Raw genomic sequence first — 20509 nt, forward strand, 5'->3', positions numbered from 1 at the left:
ACAATTATGACAAAGGATACTTACCTGAAATTGAGTTTTAATAGCTAGAAACAGCTCTTAACACACAGGAAAACATTTTAGGTGTGTCCCTACTTTATTTGAAATAGCAGTTCCAAGCTGGAACTGTGAATCGGCTGGGGAGATGTGGGGTTGGGGAACTTTCATCAATCCTAGAAAAACATCTTAAAGAAATTAAAGGTAAGTATAATACAAGAAATCACCAAATTGACTTGCATAGTTGCTTGGAAACAGAATTTACAAAATATTCATTACATAATTATATGCCGTGTTGCTGAAGGTCTGCTTTAGTATGTAGCTTTCATCAATGTACACTTTCCCCCAACACCTTCTCATTCTGAGTTTTACCTTAAAATTATCACACAAATAGCATAAATGAGTTACGATGTTTGGAAGAATTATTCATCTAATTTCTTTTGATAAATATCCAGTACAACTTGGGAGTTGCTGAAACAAAACTATTAAATGTTTTGCTGATTATAATCTTACAGGTTTATAAACTTGAGTCAACTGCTCAATTTTCATCACTCGTCCATTCATAACACGAAAAATCTATAATAAATCCAATCTCATACAGCAATTTAGCTCCATCTGAAGCAAAGGAAATGTAACTGAGTGATAAAGATTGCTGTAGTTTTCCTAGAAGGAAAAAGAAACTGAAATATGAGGAACTGAGGCTTATTTGGGGGTACATGATCGTAAAGGGACAAAGAAGTTGTTGTACAATTTATTTTATTTAGAGTCCAAATGTTCAGGATTGAGACACTAAATGAGTGTTTTGTGTGTTTTGTGGTTTAAAACAACACAATAAAAAAACTACAAGAAAACCAAAAAATCCAAGGCAGTTTGTTTCCTACTCTTAATATAATGCTAAGTGATATTGTCACTAAAATATTTCAAAAGGGGTGGGGGGAACTACAATAAAGAAATAACTTGGATATTACTCCAGGCATCATACCATAAGGTAGTGAACAAATAGTGATCTAATTGGACAGTGCTGACAAAAGGTGACTCACTTTGAAGGTTTGCTACAGCTCCAAACAGAAAGGGAGGAACTTAAGTACTAGGTTAAAGGGCATGATGAGATTTTAAAGATCCTAAGGCTCATGTTTAAGTAATTTTTGAACATTCAAAAATATGCATCTCGAACTGAAGTTTAAGATTCAAAATTTTAAATTTTGAAGCAAGGAGGCTGCATATAAATTTACTTTTTGTTACTTGAATTACTAACCTAAGACATAAAAAGACAATGCATAACATATGTCTACTTATACCATTAAAAAATTAGGAGATCTTAGTCATTCCTTTATGAATTCCAAAGTTAAGTTAGTATTAAAGATTGTAAACTTTGTCTGCATTAGTAAATTATTTATTATAAAAATTCAGTGCTTTATATCATAAAATGTATATAAGAAAAATGTAGTTATTAATCACCTAAGTTGAGAATTAGAAATAATTTTGTATTTCTCATATTGAGTTAAGCTTTTACCAAGAGGTAGTCTGAGGTGTACAAATACTGTAGCAGAGAATTATTCACCTAAACGTTTCATCTCCTTTTATAGGCCAATATATGCAAACACAGTTTAAAAAAAAACACATTTCACATAATTTGAGATCTCAACTCTTAAAAATATTTAGGATGGAATATGTATACATATATATTATGAATGCCCTAATAAAATAAAGAGGATTGAGTAATAAAGTTGGGTATCCTACTGGAGGCACCACAGGCACACACCAAGGCTACCTAATAGGCCAGTACACTGTTCTCTGCAACAGAAAAGAAACACTTGGTGAGGTCAAAAACTCCTAATAAATCCTAACATGCAAGTATACTTCATCATTCATCATACAAAGGGCTGGTCAGAATCTTAGTACTTTGATTGCCCAAAATCTGACCCTATTTGAGGAGTTTCAGGTGGAAACCTTTTTTAACTTATAAAATGGAAATCAATGGCAAAGTAGGATTGTGCTTCAAAGAAATTCCTTTTATAGTCAGTTTTAATGGGACGGATTAATTCCATTAAAATTTTAATATGGTATTTGGAAAACACGGAAACAATTAAAAATCATATATAAGTACCAGAATAATTTTTAAAATCCTTCTTAAAGATACTTAACTGTTACAATCCTAACTGAAAGAAAATAATTTTAAATCAATATTCTTCCTCCTATTTTAAAAATTCCCTGAAACTTAATTGAACTTTCTGACAAGCAGATTCACAGAACCGACATTCAGTCTAAAACAGCTAAAATTTTAATTCTCTCTAATTAAAATTCCTTTTCCTAGTCTACCTTCATTGGAAATAATATCTGAAGAAAAGAAATCAGAAATACGGAGACAGCCATTCATTATTTGGAATTTTCTGAATTCAAAACCTTTCAAAGCATGTTTGTTACCTATATTAATCAGTTAATTTAATGGCTCAATGATAAACTGTATATCTTAAACAATGATACTTCTGTTATTATCTGCAAAATACCATTCCACATAAGCTTGAATGAAAAGTAGCTTTATCAGTATTTCTCCTTCTCTCCATTACATTATCTGCCCCAACTGTTTGACTTTTCTTTTACCTTTTAAAAGAATGCAATTTGAAAAACTCTAACTTGTGATGCCCTGTTCTCAAAAAACCACCATTTTAAATCTTGTCTTTTAATCTTGGCCTTGTTACTTACCTGGAATTTTGTCTCCCCATTTCCCTAAATGACTTAAACCATGAGAATTGGTTGATGATTCTTCTACTATCATTAAGTATTACAAAAGGAAAAATGATATTGGCACACATATGCCAAATTTAGTTTTTAACAGCACCTGAGTGATATACCCCTCTCATTATTTTCAATCTTTTATAGTCTATAAATTTAAAATCAATCCTTAAATAGTAAGAAAGCTAGACCAACACAATCTAATACAAAATCAATCACATTCAGGACATTCTGAATGCAGACACTTCTTTCATAATACAGTTTTACAGTTTAACGGACATTGTTTAATATTATAATCTCTCAGATCCGACATTATCTTGTCTTACTTAAATATTTGCCTCATACTTCTATTTTATTTAAAGTTACCCTGTTGCCCACTCACCATAACACATACAAAATATGCTACTTATCCTCTTAATCTTTTACAGACTGGTAATTTTCATCATTAGTAGTGGATCTTTTTATTACTCACCCCCTGCTCCCAAAGTATACCAATAATAAGGATCAGATTAGGAAACTTAGCATCTTTTTTAAACATGTGCTTTCTTCTCCCTGTATAAGTGCCCACTATATAATTTGTAAATGATATCTCTGTTACGTATTATAGCATCTATGTACCTGCCCCTGTAAGAATTCACCTTAGTCTTTCATGACCCTGCCCTGATCAGAAAAGTCAATCGCCAGAGTTTAAAGAAAAGCAGTAACCGTCCTAAGACTGAATTATTGGATAAATGGTCTTGTCGTTATGGCTTAACAGTCATGTGGCTATAACACAGGGACCCCTCCCTCTCTTCCTTTATTAACAATGGGACCTGACCACACTTTTTAAAGTCTAGACTAGTTTTCCACGTTTTACAGATTTTATTCTGACATCATATCTTTTAAAAACAAACAGATGCAAACATTTGCACTTATCAATGCCATTTTCTTTAGATGTGGTTTGACTTGTTCCTTCAGGCTCTTTGTCATCAAGAAGCAAGGTTTGATTTCGATACTGCCATTTGCTATGAAAATATCAGAAGGGGTCATCTTCAACGCAATATTCCCGTGGGCTTATTCACTGATTAGATTAGCTGCATAATTTCTTCTAGGACATTTGTAAGAGACACAACACATATAGGATTTCAGTTTGGGTTTTTTTCTTTTTTTTTTCCCCCCTAGGGTGATTCCTGCTTCTCATTCATATTTTCTTTTCTTTGAATATATTGCACAATATTTTATTATTAAAAAAGGTTTCACGTCTCAGGCAAAAAGTTTTTCTCCTTTACTTGGGAGGTGCTAATGTGTATTATTTTCTAAAAGAGGTAAGTGGTTGTCTGTGTGGCCATCTTCAAAGGGAACCTAGGGAGGAACAAAAAGACCAAAGCATTAGTTTTATTCCTTACACTATTTCCTCTAAACACAACACTTTATTTTGGGCAATTTCTTTCTGGGCGCCAAGAGCTACTATTTAGATATATGATACTATACTATCATAGTATCAATGATACTATGACTTAGAGATCAGCACCATTTATACTACACCACTTACAGAACTGACGGGTTTGTAGGCTCCAAGTCTGAAACGACAGTAAATTATTTCGACTATAAATTTTCCAATTCCATGTAACATGCCTGTAATAAAAAATAAGTTTATGTTTTTAATTAAATTATGCTTTTAATAAAATTTCTTCCTAAGTTATTCATTTCCTAATTTTGTAAGTAAGAATAAAAAACTATTATAAAGGAATAGATAAGGAAACAGTTTGCTTTATTCACTTCCATAGTCAAAAATATCAAGACAATTGAATTTTAAAATAAACGAATTTCTTTTCAAAATCACAAGGCCACATAATTCATGACCTTGACAAAGCAATCTTTTCAAAGGTGCTTAATATGTCTCACACCCACACAATTTTGAAGAATAAATACTACTAGCACCACAAATTTAAATGAATCTAAATAAAGCAGTAACAGAAACTTTCATAAGAAAATCTATTCATCCATTTTAAAAATATAATTCAAACTATATAAACTCCATGTAATATTAAATAGAGGTTAGGATAAAAAAGGAACTGTTTCCTTTCTTTATCTATTATACTTAACTCTCAAATTTTCACAATTACAATTCTGCAAGTTATCTTTGAGAGAATCCCATAATCTTAGGGCGAAAAGACCAAAAGTCATAAAAACATTACTGACTAAAAAATTTGTTTTCACATATTTCATAGTTCAACATACCATAAGATACAATTTTACATTGTGTACAGTTAAAAATACCTTAACTGAAAAAGAAAATTTACATTCAAAGTATCTACTATTTCTAGGCATTTTCTCATCTAATCCTACAACACACTTGCAAGTTAGGTATTATTATTCTCATTTTTATATAGAGAAAACAATTTCAGAAAATTTAGGTGACCTACACAAGGCTATCCCCATGTAAATGACAGAACTTGGGTCCAATTCTAGGCTCTCTCTAGCACACTAAGTAATCTCCCGTAAATCACTGAATGCAGTGAACTGAGTTATGTGCAACGCTTAATCAATACAGTTTTTGAGGTCTGAAATTAAATCTTAAAGAAAAAGTTCTTTAAGTATCAAAACATGAGAATGTGTATATTTCTTTCCCCTTTTAAGTAAAAGCATCTTGATTTTTACTGTTAGCTGAACTTTTAGAAATTACACAAAAAAAGGAATGAATCTTAACCTGTTGTTGAAAAGATTCCTCCAACAATACCACAAAGCCTTACAAAAAACTGCCAGAATGGCATATGCTCCTCAGTAACTGTCACCATAAGAGAGCTGAGATCATATTTCATAAAAATCCCAGAGACTCCATGGCTGCCTGCAGCATGGTTAATGACACGTTCCTAAAGGAAGGCAAAAGGAAGGGGAGAGATAGGAGGAAGAGACAAACAGGATTCACATCATTAGGTTACTTGTATACAGTCAATATGAAGCCCTCCAGCCCTCCTGAACAAGAGGGACAACCAAATCTCTTTACGAATTGTCCTACTAGACCAAGCTCTCCAGAAATAGCAAATTATTCTGTATTCTTTGTATGGTTAGCTTTTGAAGCAATCAAAAGAACAGAATCATTTTTTACTATTTTCTCAAAAAGGTCACTTTACATACTACAAGGTTTCTACTAAACTCAAGAGTTTATATGGCACATTCTTCATTGACCAAGTCAATGAAAACTACATTCCTATTTTGACATACTTTTTGTATTATTCCTTTGCTAAGAATTTACAAAATAATTCTATCTACTTCCTGTCATTTGAACGATAAGATTTAAAACCAATTTCAATTTCTGTTGTTCCTTTTAAACTATATGAGATAGAGTACAGGAAGAAAACATAATATATTAATTTGAAAGATATCAATATCTGAGCTACTGGTTCAGTTTTTAAAGGAATTTTTTTCTTGAAAGGAGTGTAACTAAAATTATAAACCTACCACAGTGTGCACACTGAGTGAGAATATATTGTTTCATTCCATCCTGTTTACACTTCAAAACTCAAGTTTGCAAATTTCTAATAAATTTCTATTATAGCATGAAACAACTATGCTACCACAGTGCTTTGTCATGATTTTTGTGTCAGGCCCTACCTGTTTTTACTAAGCTGTAACTAAACTGCAAGCTTTAGGAAGACAAGTAACATGGGAAATTAAAACAATTTCATGTGGGCATTACAAAACCTCTTTGCTTATTAGCACAACAGAGCCTTATAAGCCATTGATCAAGTTTCCAATATAAAGTGACTTCATCTTAAAGTTCTGATAAGTTCAATATTTTGCCAAAATTATAAATATATTGTCACCACCTATGTGAGTGGATACTGTTTTAGGGATCATGGTGTCTACGTAACAAAAGACTCATAATGATTCACTTTTGGTCTAGGAACAATGAAGGTCAGCCCTGTCCTTCTCATCCTCCACTCTACCAACTCCAGTTATTCCTTTTTTTTTTCTTTAAAGTGAAATACAACTACTGTAGTTGTCCTGTCAGTACTAACACACCCCACAAAGGTCAAATGCTCTGGGATTCTATTTTTTTTTCTTGTTGATTTACTTTTGTTATTTAAAATACATCCTGGAGATAATTTCATATCAGTATATAGATATCTTTCTCTCTCTCTTTTTTAAAGTTGCATGTTCCTCCATTGTGTCGATGTATCACTTGGGTTGTTTCCAGTCTTCTGCCATTACAAGTAACAAAACGAATAATCTCATATACAACATCACTTTTTTTCCACTGTATCTTTGGATACAATTTCTAGAAGTGGGATTGCTGGGTCAAAAGGTAAATGCATATGTCATTCTGCAAATATCGCCAAACTCCCTTCCAAGAGACTATGCCATTTTGCACTTCCTTAGCAATGTATGCATGCCTGTTTTCCCCAAAGCCGTGCTGCTGTGTAGACTGCCTGACCTTCAGGTGTTGCCAACCTTAGTGAGAAATGGTATCTCCCCACCCATAAAGAAATGCTAAAAAGCACAATATATACTTGTAGACACTTTACCTAGTTTCTCTTTCTCTCTGTATGTGAGTGTGCGTGTGCACACACACAAACACGGAGTTACACATACTTGATTTTCCCTCCTGAACCATTTGAAAAGTTATAAACACGTGACACTTCACCCCTAAAAACTTTAGTATTTAGTTTTCCAAGAATAAGGAAAACTCTACAATTACTGAGGACATAGTCAACATAAGTTATAAGACTATCAAAGGAAAATTTCATATGGAGGAAAGCAGATTTTTAAAAGCACTTAAATTTTGGAATTCTTCTGGATACTAGTATTTGAATATTCACCATTCTTGAACACAATAAGAAAACATAGCTTATAAAAATAAAAAATTAACAACAAAAAGAATGAAAGAAAGAAAACATGGCCCCAGAGTAGGTGAGAAATCTGTTAAACTGCCCAATTCCAAAATTCTGCTTCTCACTGTCAATATTTACTTATAAAGGGCCACTCCACCCTAAGGTTACAGAACATTTGTCCTCTCAATTAGATGAATATGAAGCCCTAACTTAGGAAGGCAAACCCTCTAAATCTGCTATCTGAGTCACAATAACCATGTGTGTCCCAGGGTAGATACATTAATTAAAAAATAAATAACAGAGAAATCAGAAAATCTGCTGGCAGATTAAAAAAACCGCTTATACCAATACATGGGAAAACATTAAAAATTAAGATATTAAGAGTAAAATAATTAATATCATAGTTTAATAACTTTTTACTAATTGAAAACATTCCAGATTTTTAAAATCTACTTCTTTTCTTACTCTAAAACATACTTAATACCCATTTCTGATATTTTATTGACTTAAAATAAAATGTCAATGCATTTCAAATTTTAAATGGAGGAGGGCATTACCTGGAACTCCAAACTAATTTTGTAGAGGGACTATAAAATGCTTTAAATAAATAATTTTACCAGTTGGATTCAACTTACCCTTTCTGTCACAGAAAACTGATGGGTGTCTGCTGAAATTTTATATGTATGTAGTTTTGTTGGCACGATTGTAATAAAATATTGGAACATCTGGTTGTCTAGAATAAAAACAAAATGTAGTTTTTTTCATCAATCCAGTAGCAATGAAACTACTGCCAAATACATCAGCCTTCCATTAAATACATCTAATCTGAAATTTAATGCTACTTATAACTTAATGTCTAACAAAAAAATATTATAAAAGAATCAATGAAAGCAATATATTCACACTTGGTAAAACAAGTTCTCAGTAAGCATAAAATAGTCACACAGGGCTTTCCTGGTGGCACAGTGGTTGAGAATCTGCCTGCCAATGCAGGCGACTCGGGTTCGAGCCCTGGTCTGGGAAGATCCCACATGCCGTGGAGCAGCTGGGCCCGTGAGCCACAATTACTGAGCCTGCGCGTCTGGAGCTTGTGCTCTGCAACAAGAGAGGCCGCGATAGTGAGAGGCCCGTGCACCGCGATGAAGAGTGGCCGCCCTTGCCACAACTAGAGAAAGCCCTCGCACAGAAAAGAAGACCCAACACAGCCATAAATAAATAAATAAAAACACTTAAAAAAAAAAAAAAGTTAAAAAAAAAATAGTCACACAGACACACACACACATCTATTAGAAGATGTCAAAAAAGATGAGCTAGTGATCTAGTTAGATATCCTTTATAATCATTATCATCTTTTTATAAAATATGGAAAATAAAAGCATTTCTTTATAGTACAGAAACTAATAAAAATAAAGTTATAATAGCATAACCACCACAAGACACATTTTCAGTTTCTACTAATATCTGAAGAGAAATAAATAAACCAAAACTGAATTAGCTATTGGATATATAAACCAAAATGTAGCCTTTGGATAAATATGAAGAATCAATACCACAGTAGGAAAATAAGCAAAGAAACTACTCAATGATGGCCTGGGGTTACTATGTAATCAAAATGATCATATTTATATAGTCATTAGGCATTTCTAGGTTTAATACAAGTCATAAACACCAGTATATTACTAATTATTAATTAATTTTAAACAATTAACAGTTCACATAATACAAAACATGTTAATTCTCTAGGTCTACATTCTAGAAAATTTAGAACTAGATATATCTATCTATAGTTTCAGCTAGGTAAGTGAATAGGGCCTCATTACGTTTGCGATGTACTTCACGTCACATGGTGATAATTGTCTATGATAACTGAGTACATGAATAAAATATATCAGTTTTAAATGTATGGTTTGATAAATTTTGACAAACGTTTTTATCCATACGATCACCACCACTATCAAAATATAAAACATTTTAATCACCCCAAAAAGTTCCTTTGAACCCCTTTTCAGTCAATCCCTTCTACCTCTGGTCCTAAGCCAACCACTAATTTACCTTCTATTGTTACAGACTAGTTTTGCCTATTCTAGAATTGCATATAAATGGAGGTATACAGTATGTATTTTCATGTGTCTAGCATGAATTAATTTTTATTTTTATTTCCATCAGTTCAATTTCTCTGTCTCTTATCTCAGTGTAATTCAGAATAGTAGAGGGAAAGGTAAAATTGTAGATAGAAGGGAGAGGTAAGAGTAATAGTCTCTTCAACACTAACATTAAACAAGTTTCTAACAAAATAAAGCAAAGCTTGTTTCAACTTCACCATTTCTTATTTCACCTACCACTATAACTACCACTTGTACCACTATAACTTTCAAAAACATAAGACAGTTTTTGGCCAGTTCTATTATTACTTTCAACTTAAATCCTAAATATTACCACAGATAATATTAGAGCAAAAGTGTGTCAACTTTGTCCACCACTAATAAGTGGCTTATCAATTGTGGACGATCTTTCATCCTTTGAGTTATTCTCTGATGTAAACTGAACTGCTCAATCTGTGCTTATTTTTAAGGTGTTTTACAAATATCTCTATTACATCATAAACAAAAATAACAAGCTGAAAGTGATCGGAGAAGAAGGTGTTCAAGTATGAAGTATTTATGAAAAAAAAGATGAAATTGAGAGTGGTGAGGTTATAAATGCTGTACACATGGGTGGGATAATTAGACTTGAGGGAAAAAATGAGAGACAAAGGAAATCTCACCACGTGAGGAATGAAGTCCAATGCAATGAATAGTAGCCAATGTGGGTCAAAGAAACGTGACAGGGAAAATTGGAAACCTTTTAAGCTATGGAGAGAGAACTGCTGAAGACCTATTTGTCTAATATATAAGTCTGTTAGATAACTTAATGGCCAGGCAGGGGGAAAATGCTGTTGCATTAGATTTTGCTGCAAGCCACAAATTGTTCCAAAGGTTATAGGTCTGTCCAAATCTGCACAGCATTAAAGATGTCACTGCCAAGTAATCCCCTCAAAATTCCTACATGAAGGAGGGGGTAGTTACCTGAATCCAACAGATCCGTAATGCTGAATTTTTTCTTTTTCGAAAAAGAGGCCCAATAGAACATATATTAGGAAGGAGCAGAGTATACCTGCTTTAAAGCTTTGAATAACCTACTGACATTCATCTCATGCCATTTTATAAAATAACTCTAAACACCTCCTAGTCTTCCTGAACATGTAAATTTAAAGAGTCTTTTGAAAATTAATCTGTTCATATTTAGATCTGCTTCTTTACAAAAATGTATAGTTCATTTTAGCATCTTGAAACAAAGTATTAACCAACATGTTTTCAATTGAGCATCTTTTGTAATATTTAATGTATTTTGGTGTAGAATGAACACATAAAGATGAGATTACACAGAACAAAGCTTGTAATTCTCAGAATGTTTTTACTCACACATTTCCAAATTTAGTACACTCAAGCTTCCTTGAGTGAAACATTCCTACACAAACATAAAATACTCATGAATTCTAAATAAAACATCTTTAATGTATCTGATTACAACACTATGCTAAAAGAGTAAAATACTGAAAAGAACATTAATAAATCTATTTGAATTAATAAAAAATGAAATGCTTAATTACAGTTTTGCAAAGGCTAGAATTCCTAGTGGCACAGGAAGCTTTAGACGTCCTTAAGGCATATCATATAATATGATTATTTAAGAAGAAAGGCAACCAAAAATCTTCAAAAAACATGAGAACAGATAACTTAGTACAAAATTAAGGAAATAATCCATCCATATTTGCATAAACTGAAATTTTAAATGGAATAGATGGTTAAAACAAACAGTAATAAAAGGTATCTGTACTACTTCTGACTGTGTTAATACCAAACCATTCTAGAAAAACTCTAGGTTTCTGATGTTTGTAAAATTCTCTAGAGAGGTTTCTGATATGGTAAATACAGTATAGATTTTAGAACTTCGAACCTACACAAAGAAGAAAATTCTTCTTATAATGTTCAAACTTTCTTTTGTTCTTATTCTTTCTTTGTTGAATATGGAAAAGCAGTTATGCCCTCTTAACACATTAACCTTTCATATATTTAGAGAGCTTTTAAATTCTACTCCTTCTCCTGATTACTTCTGACTAATTTCTTATTCTGTTCCATGGCTCATTTTTTACCATTTAAAATTCATCCACTACTAGAACAAATGCTCTTACACACAGCTCCACTTAAAGATGATCAGCCATTTAAACCATTTCAAGATTTATCTGTTTATCTGTTACAAGGGGGTTAGGAAGAGGATTATTTAAAATGTATTAATATCAAAGTTATAAGAACAATTTGCCTACATGCAAATTCCAACAGTAATTATTAAATACTTACGATCTAATGCAATTTTTTCAGTTCCATCTAAAGGATTAATAATTCCTGGAACAAGCTCTCCAAAAGACAAATGATCTATTCTGTGAGAAAAATTGTAAGCTAAGAGGCAAAAAAAACCAATTAAGTAGAGAAATTAAATTATTCGAAACTACATGTTACAGATTAGTTCACATTCTTACCTATTCTCAAATGAAAATATCTAAAATCTGCTGGTATAATAATATAGTATTTAAAACCATATTATTTTGAGAAAAATGCATGCAAATATGTGGGAATTATATGTATAGAGGTAAACACATTCTGATAAAATGCTATATCGCAAATTTCATAATTATATACGAAGTAATATCGAAGAAATAATATGACATCTAATTCTGATAAACAAAAAAATAAGTCTTTTCTAGTCCAAATCATCATATAGAAACAGGATTGTGTTGTTAGAAGAACTGAGATGATGTCCATGAAACTGATCAGATATATTTTTAATACACACTATTGCTTTAGCACATTTCTGTAACTAAACTTGTTTATTATGGAATTTCTTATTTGTTTTTGTTGTCTAAAGGAGACTTTAAAAACTAAGTTTTATGATAATCATTACACAAAACTATCTTGAATACTTTATATATGTGTGTAAATGTCCATATTTAAATTTACATATTGAAACAAGCTTCAAATATATTCTCTTCACTATCTGTAAAAACTAGCAGAAAAAAAAAAAAAAAATAGCAGAAATGTGTACTAAGTGATATAAAGCACACCAAGGCTGCTTCTCCCTACCTCAGCAACTTCTGAGCTATGACTAAAAAGAAATATAGGTAGCTTAAAGACAAGAGAAAATGGATTAGTCAATAAGTTAGATCATTTATTTTCTCCTTTAGATATCTTCTTTTGGCATACCCCACTTCCAAAGCCCTACCTTGCACCAGCACTAAAAATTAAAAAACACACTTTTTTTGCAAGGACATCTTCACAGAAAGAAATTTCAGAAACTGCTTACAGTCGTGGTTGACAAGTGCTGCCAAGTGTGCATGACCTCGGGGATGTGGAATTGCCCTGAAAGGAGGAAAAAAAGATTAAAGTAATAACATTTAAATACATAACTAATTAAAATCATAAAAGGGATCTTTCCTAAGTTATATAATTTTCTTAGTATAAAATAATATAACAACATACTTGGCCCATGATTTAAGTAGGTAAATCTCATCTCAGTAATGCAATAAACTGGGGGTTGGCAAACGTTTTCTGTAAAGAGTCAGACAGTAAATATTTTAGGTTTTGTGGGCCAAGATGCAAAACTGAAGATATTATGTAGTTACATAACAAGAGAGAAAACAAATTTTCACAAACTTATTAATGAAATTCAGATGATAATAGTAGTAACTGAGTACTTTTTTAGAATCCAGGTATTTTTGCTGGGAGATAACATTTTGCTTTACTGGGGTTTAGAGTTGACATTCTCTATTTTCAAAATCCCAGATAGGATAAGGATAGGATACAAACCAAATGCTTTTCCATTTGGCCTCTCTTATTGATAATATCAGTTATCACATGGAGAGGTAAGTGAAATTGAGAACAAAGGCCAAAATATAGGAGTTCTTACAATATCTGTCAACGTTACCCTCTTTCAGTTAGTTTTGGAGTAGGATATTGTTTGTATCCAGAAGTGCAATAAAACCTTCTAAATTTCTTTGAGCCAACTATTATTTGTTGACTATATGATACCAAGAAATTCTAAGGTTCCCATCTACAGGTTGGGGATGGAGAGAATAGGTCCTGGCAACAGCAACAAAACAACAAAACATGAATGTTAAGAAGAGTGGGATAACAAAGACAAAGCAGGGAATTCCCTGGCAGCCCAGTGGTTAGGACTCAGCACATTCACTGCCGAGGGCCCGGGTTTAACCCCTGGTTGAGGAAGTAAGATCTCACAACCCATGTGGCACGGCCAAAAAAAACAAAACAAAAGCAAAGACAAAGCAAATGCTTGATTTGATCTGATCACTGTAAACACTGAAATAATTTTGCATAGACGTCTAACACTGTCTCTATATATTTAAAAAATCTCCAGCCATGCTCTGTCCTGTTTTATGGCCTTTCCCTCAGTCTAGATGCCATTCTCTCCTTTTATATATAAAATTCCTAATCATCCATTAGTGTTCCAAGGTTTTCCTCAATAAAGCCTCCACTGACTTGCAGAGTAGGTCAGGTACCTTGTTACATAGTTTCTTATCAGCCATACATAGTTTTCCTTTATAACTTCAATACAACTATAATTAAATAGTTATTAGTGTAATTCACTGTTTAAAATTCAGATTCTCTCATAGAATGTCAGCATCATAAGGGCAAAAACCCTTTCTCTGTTTTTCGCTGTTTCATCTTTAGTATCTAGCATGGTACTTTGCACATAGCAAGTACTGAAAAAATGTCTTTTGCAATGAAGAATTGTTCAGTTTTGCAAGTCTAGGTGGAAGGAAGGAAGGGAGGGAGAAAAGCAGAGAAAGAGAGAGGAGATAATTAGAGAATCTATTTATTCATTCAGGAATTTACCAAGTGTTTATTATATGACAGTTTCTGTGCTAGGTTCTGCTCATGAAGGCAGGTGGCCTGGTATTTTTCCTTAACATTTACCTAATTTAACTTTATCCCAGACACATTTCTAACTACATCAAAATACTTGTCTCGTACTGGTCAGGGATTATATTTTGCTGAGGATCACCAAAAGGAAAAACAAAACAAAAACCTAATATCCAACAAAATGAACAAATTAATGAAATGTCTAGGTAAGAGCTTTCTGGCTACTAAAACTTGGCAAGCTGAAGGTTTTAATTCATATCTACCTACAGCTTATATACTTTAATATATGAAATATGACATGACTGTTTTTCTTTTGTTTTGAAGCAGTAGTTTTTAAAGTTAGTAGTCTTCTCTATCCTGAGGTTGAAGGCTGAAGACATCAAAAATATACATTTTAAGAGTTCTCTAGTGGTTAGTTATATATTATTTGATTAACAAAGAATTTACTTTTTTTTTTTTTTTAAACATCTTTATTGAAGTATAATTGCCTTACAATAGTGTGTTAGCTTCTGCTTTATAACAAAGTGAATCAGTTATACATATACAATATGTTCCCATTTCTCTTCCCTCTTGCATCTCCCTCCCTCCCACCCTCCCCATCCCACCCCTCTAGGTGGTCACAAAGCACCGAGCTGATCTCCCTGTGCTATGCGGCTGCTTCCCACTAGCTATCTATTTTACATTTGGTAGTGTATATATGTCCATGACACTCTCTTACCCTGTCACATCTCACCCCACCCCCTCCCCATATCCTCAAGTCCATTCTCTAGTAGGTCTATGTCTTTATTCCCGTCTTGCCACTAGGTTCTTCATGGCCTTTTTTTTTTTTTTTTCCCTTAGATTCCGTATATATGTGTTAGCATACTGTATTTGATAATTTACTTTTAACCAAACTGCCAACTTGTTTAAAGTATTTTCAGTAAGTGAAAAGAACATACTTGCCCACAGTTATGTGAAAATTCCCTGCTACTTTATTGACATATAGATGACCACGAATTCTGCAAGCATCTGGAGGCTGTGATGAATCATCTTCCCTGTTACAACAAGATATATTAGAATTACTTACAGCATATTCAATAAAGTCACCATATTTCTGGTGAGAAAATTTTATAGAGGGGAAAAAAAAAATCCCTAAAGATCAATTTTTAGGTAATGTTCTAAATGTCAAAAGTAGAATAGCAGTTTTTTAAAGTCTACACATTTATTAAAAAACATCTACAAAATGAAAAAACTTACATAATTATTATATATATATATTTTATTTACATAAATATAAAATTTCAAGGTTATTCAAATTTAACCAGAGGACTAAGTCTAATGAAAGAAGAAAAATTAAAGTAAAGAATTACTAGTCCAACAAAGACATGCTTTTATCATGTTTCTGGTACTTTAGGGGACAGGAAGGGTTGGGAAAAAGAATGAGTAAGGGAAGGGCAGGCCGCTTAACTTCAAATAGACATTAACATTTTCTTCCTAAGCAAATGTAAAACCTCTGTTTAGTTTTAAATTTAAATGATCATTTTCATGATTATAGCATTTCCAAATATCAGCTCTTCTAATCTATAAAAGAGACAAAAAGTGAAATAAAAATATGAAAGTCCTAACCAAAGTTTATACATCCTCATAATGGTAAATGAAATTAATTTGTTCTTAAAACCTAGTACAATTTTATATGAAGGTACACCATACACACATAAAAGAGAAAAATTAAATGAAAATAATATTTGGGATAATCCTGATCAATATCACAGGCCATAAATTTAACAGTAAAAAAGACATCTTGAGACTTCTCTGGCGGTCCAGTGGTTAAGACTCCGCGCTTCCACTGCAGGGGGCGCGGGTTCAATCCCTGGTTGGGGAACTAAGATCCCATATGCCACACGGTGCGGCCAAAAAAAAAAAAAAGACATCTCATCATACAGAATGATTACATTTTCTCTAAGAAATATAAGATTCAGAGGAATAAACCAATACTAAAATTATGTCACAGTAAATTCTTAATAAATAGTCTCACAAAATCTCCCACCTTGGTGGAAGTGCTGTTGATGTACTTTTAAAAGCACTTTTAAATATCACATCTTGAAGTGAATGTTCTTCTTGCAGTCTACTCTGAATCAGCTGTAGCATCCTAAATACAAAACAAACAAGCAATAGTTAAAAAATACAGTAAGACACACAGAGAAAGCCAACACTATTTTAAAAATAACACAGGTAGTTGACTTAGCTAAGCCATACATTTATTATTACATAACTTTATTCTAAAATAAAGTCCTAAGTATTCTTTGGTCATTTCCTTGAAAGTAGGAAAAGTGAGGGAGCATGGCTAGAGGTCTAACAGCTGGGCTCCTTATGTCTGTCTAATTCCATCAGTAATGAACGTGTGGACCCTAATTACAGGTCCATTATTGGTGGAATCAGGGTCACCAAGAAAGAACTTCTGTTCACCTGAATATCTAAATTCAGCTTTCATGCATGCATGCAGCAATAACAAAATTCTTAGTTTTTGTCGGGCATTGAATAAAATGTTATAGATACAAAGAACGAGACAAATAAGAGGCCACATAATAGATCTGATGGACTTAAAGGGGCAGATTACTGGGGGTTAAACCCACACAGGAGCATCCAATTCTCATTACAAACCAGGCCACAGTGACATTTAATATCACCTAGTGTCTGCCTTTTCCAAAGAAACCTGAACTTTGACAAGACCATTCTAAATGAAATATTATATTCTACCTATAATTTTTAAAAAGAATATCAGCATATAAGGTATAGGATTATAGAGAACAAAGTATACATTTGAGAACTCACGCTTAGATTTTCTTTTTAAATATACTTAGCCACTAAAAACACATTAGTTGCTTGAAGATTTTTTTCTACAAAATTGTTACATTTACAATAACTCATGAAATTACTTATTCTGAAGAACAAAACCAAGAATAAAAGTATTTCTTCTCTCTAATATTTCTAACATTTTCAGCAATAACTTTGTATCTTTAGATATAATCCTATTTTATATCCTTTAATCTATATCTTTATATAACTAACATCCAAAGTCACCTGTATCAGAGTTCAAACTCAGCAAGTACAAAATTTATACCCAGAGGGAAAGGAGGGATGAATAGACAAAACTGGGAATTTTCAGGCCAGTAAAACTACAGGTACTGTAATGGTGAGTACATGTCATTATGTATTTGTTAAAACTCACAGAGTGTACATCTCCAAGAGTGAACTCTAACGTAAACTATGGACTCTGGGCAATAATGATGTGTTCATGTAGGTGCATAGATTGTAAGAAATGTACCACTCTGGTGTGGGGTATTGATAACAATGGAGGCTGTACATGGGTGGAGGCAGGGGGTATTTGGGTACTCTGTACTTTTCACTCAGTTTCGCTGTAAACCTAAAACTACTCTTAAAAAGTCTTTATATATTTATATACACATACATACACATAAATAACTTGGAAAAATTATTAACAAACATAGGAACTTAAAGAAGAAGCAAATGTAAATCAGAATATATTTCACATCCCATCATAATGATATAATAAACAATTTTTAGAAGTGCAAGTGAGAGATAAAGATAAAATACGTATGCACCACCCACTAAGAACACTGGTAACAGGCCTATTTAAAATAAAAAGTCATTTTTATACTGTAAATTTAGTAGAAATAAAAAACAGTAATCAGGAAGGCTATGTCCAGGGTTTGAGATTTCCTTTTAATAAAGGAAAGAGATTAATTGGGATCCTAAATATTTTAAGAAAGCAGAACAATTGAAAGAAAAGTTAAATATCTTTTAGCAAATTCTATAGGTAAAGAACGTTTTGGTATGCACATTATTCAGGTTGTTAGGCCTTAGGCATCTCTAGTCCATTCAAGAATATTTGTTTAGAAGCAGAACATGATAATCTAGGAAGCTTCAAGAGGCCAGATCCCATCTTCAGATTTACATGTACAAAGACTTAAAATCTTTAGATCTAATGCTAACAGAAATCGAAAGCTTCATATTTTTGCATGTCTTGTATTTCCAGAGTTCAACTTTTATTGCTTGGTCAGTGGGAAAAGAGGTTGATGACACCAAACTGTGTGTCTTCTGTTTCCAGAGTTCAAGTTTTAGTGCTGGGCAGTGGGAAAAGAGGTTGATGACACCAAACTGTGTGTGTGTGTTTGTGTGTGTGTGTGTGTGTGTGTGTGTGTGTGTGTGTGTACGTGTATAACTTCTGCCTCAAATATACCAATAAATACCCGAGCTTATATTCCATATATAAAAGGATGTAGAAAATTCTACTACAATGGAAAATGTCCATTACAATCTCTTCTCTCACTTACTACTGGTCTTGAACACTAAATAAAATTCTAGATGAAAGGAGACTTCTCACTTTAACATTTCTGGAATAAAGTAATGTATTTCATTTCTGGATGGCTCTCTACTAAAAACGCTAGAAGCCCAGAGACACCTAATATTCAGTTATTTTGTTCAACACATTCGTTTCAACTTTAATTTTAAAAGCTCTCCAAATGGTGAAAGTGGAAATTAAAAGAGAAAGGCCTTTGAAATGTATTTAGGGACTAGAAAGAAAAAAAAAAAAAAAAAGGTTAAAAGAATTTTGTTGTAATAACCTTAAGTTAGGTAATGCCTTTTTAAGCATAAGACATAGTCTAGAAAACAAAAAGAAAGAAAAGAATGGGGATGGGGTAACCATTTATAACAAAGAACTAATTTCTTTAATATACAAAAAATCAGGCTTCCCTGGTGGTGCAGTGGTTAAGAATCCGCCTGCCAATGCAGGGGACACAGGTTCGAGCCCTGGTCCAGGAAGATCTCACATGCCACGGAGCAACTAAGCCCGTGTGCCACAACTACTGAGCCTGCACTCCACTCTAGAGCCCATGAGCCACAGCTACTGAAGCCCGTGTGCCTAGAGCCTGTGCTCCGCAACAAGAGAAGCCACTGCAATGAGAAGCCCAGCACCGCAATGAAGAGCAGCCCCCCAACCCCCACTCGCCACAACTAGAGAAAGCCCTCGCGTAGCAACAAAGACCCAATGCAGCCAAAAAACAAACAAAACAAAACACAACAACCAAAAAATTATTTAAAGTTATTAAGAAAAAAACCAACAACCAAGCAAAATGGGCATACGGCATGAGCAAGCAGTTTCACACACACAAAAATACAAACGGGAAAAAAAAAATCCACAGATATTCAATTGATTTACAAAGAAATGTTAACTAAAACAAGTGCAATACCAGTTTTCACCAATCAAATTGGCAAAAATAAAAAAAGTCTGGTTATACCCACTGTTGGCGAGGTTGTATAGAAACAAGTACTCTCACATACTGATAGCTTTGGAATATAAATGAAACTATTTGGGGAAGATGTTTGGCATTATCTATCAAAATTTTTTTCCAGTTTTACTAATATATAACATTGTATAAGATTAAGGTATAAATATATGATTTGACAGATGTATATATGTGAAATGATTACCACCATAAGTTTAGTTAACAACCACCACCTCACCATTACAAATTTTTTTCCTTGTGATGAGAACTTAGCAAAACATTAAATATACTCTAAAAGATAAATTTCATTTCTAGAAACTTTATATACATATACATATATTCACTCAAGTACATAAGGAATATATATATATATATATATATATATATATATATACATTCAAACAAGGAATTAGATTCAAGAATTTTCACTGAGCATTGATATTAGAATCCTGCAAGCAATCTAAATGCCCATCGATAAGTATCTGATTAAATAAATTATAGCTTATCCATAAAAGGTACCACTATATGTACTTAAGTGGGAAGATGTCCAAAATATAAGGTTAGGTTGGAAAAAGAAAGTTATAAAACAAATGTATAGAATGACCCCATTTGTATTAGGAAAAAAATAACATAAGCAAATATGGAAACATGTAGAAAATTATACACAAACAGAATATTTCTAGCAGGCTACACAAGAAATTTAACT

At 32.8% G+C, this 20509-nt stretch overlaps 1 protein-coding gene across 2 annotated transcripts in view; it reads right to left on the bottom strand.

Annotated features, from left to right (window-relative positions):
* Positions 1-20: 20 nt before the first annotated feature.
* The window catches only part of ERGIC2 (ERGIC and golgi 2), a 39463-nt gene continuing 18974 nt past the window's right edge, over positions 21-20509 (bottom strand). For both annotated transcript variants that reach the window (XM_082352247.1, XM_082352248.1), the window contains 8 exons: positions 16542-16643; positions 15454-15549; positions 12939-12994; positions 11939-12037; positions 8177-8274; positions 5417-5579; positions 4259-4341; positions 21-4068 (listed from right to left, as the gene is read on the bottom strand). In XM_082352247.1, the coding sequence (XP_082208373.1) occupies positions 4006-4068; positions 4259-4341; positions 5417-5579; positions 8177-8274; positions 11939-12037; positions 12939-12994; positions 15454-15549; positions 16542-16643 (760 nt within the window). In that variant the 3' untranslated portion in view covers positions 21-4005. The remainder of the gene's footprint in view (positions 4069-4258; positions 4342-5416; positions 5580-8176; positions 8275-11938; positions 12038-12938; positions 12995-15453; positions 15550-16541; positions 16644-20509) is intronic.

This window comes from Balaenoptera borealis, assembly GCF_965194805.1.
Source record: "Balaenoptera borealis genome assembly, chromosome: 13".
In the NCBI taxonomy this organism is placed as follows: Eukaryota; Metazoa; Chordata; class Mammalia; order Artiodactyla; family Balaenopteridae; genus Balaenoptera; species Balaenoptera borealis.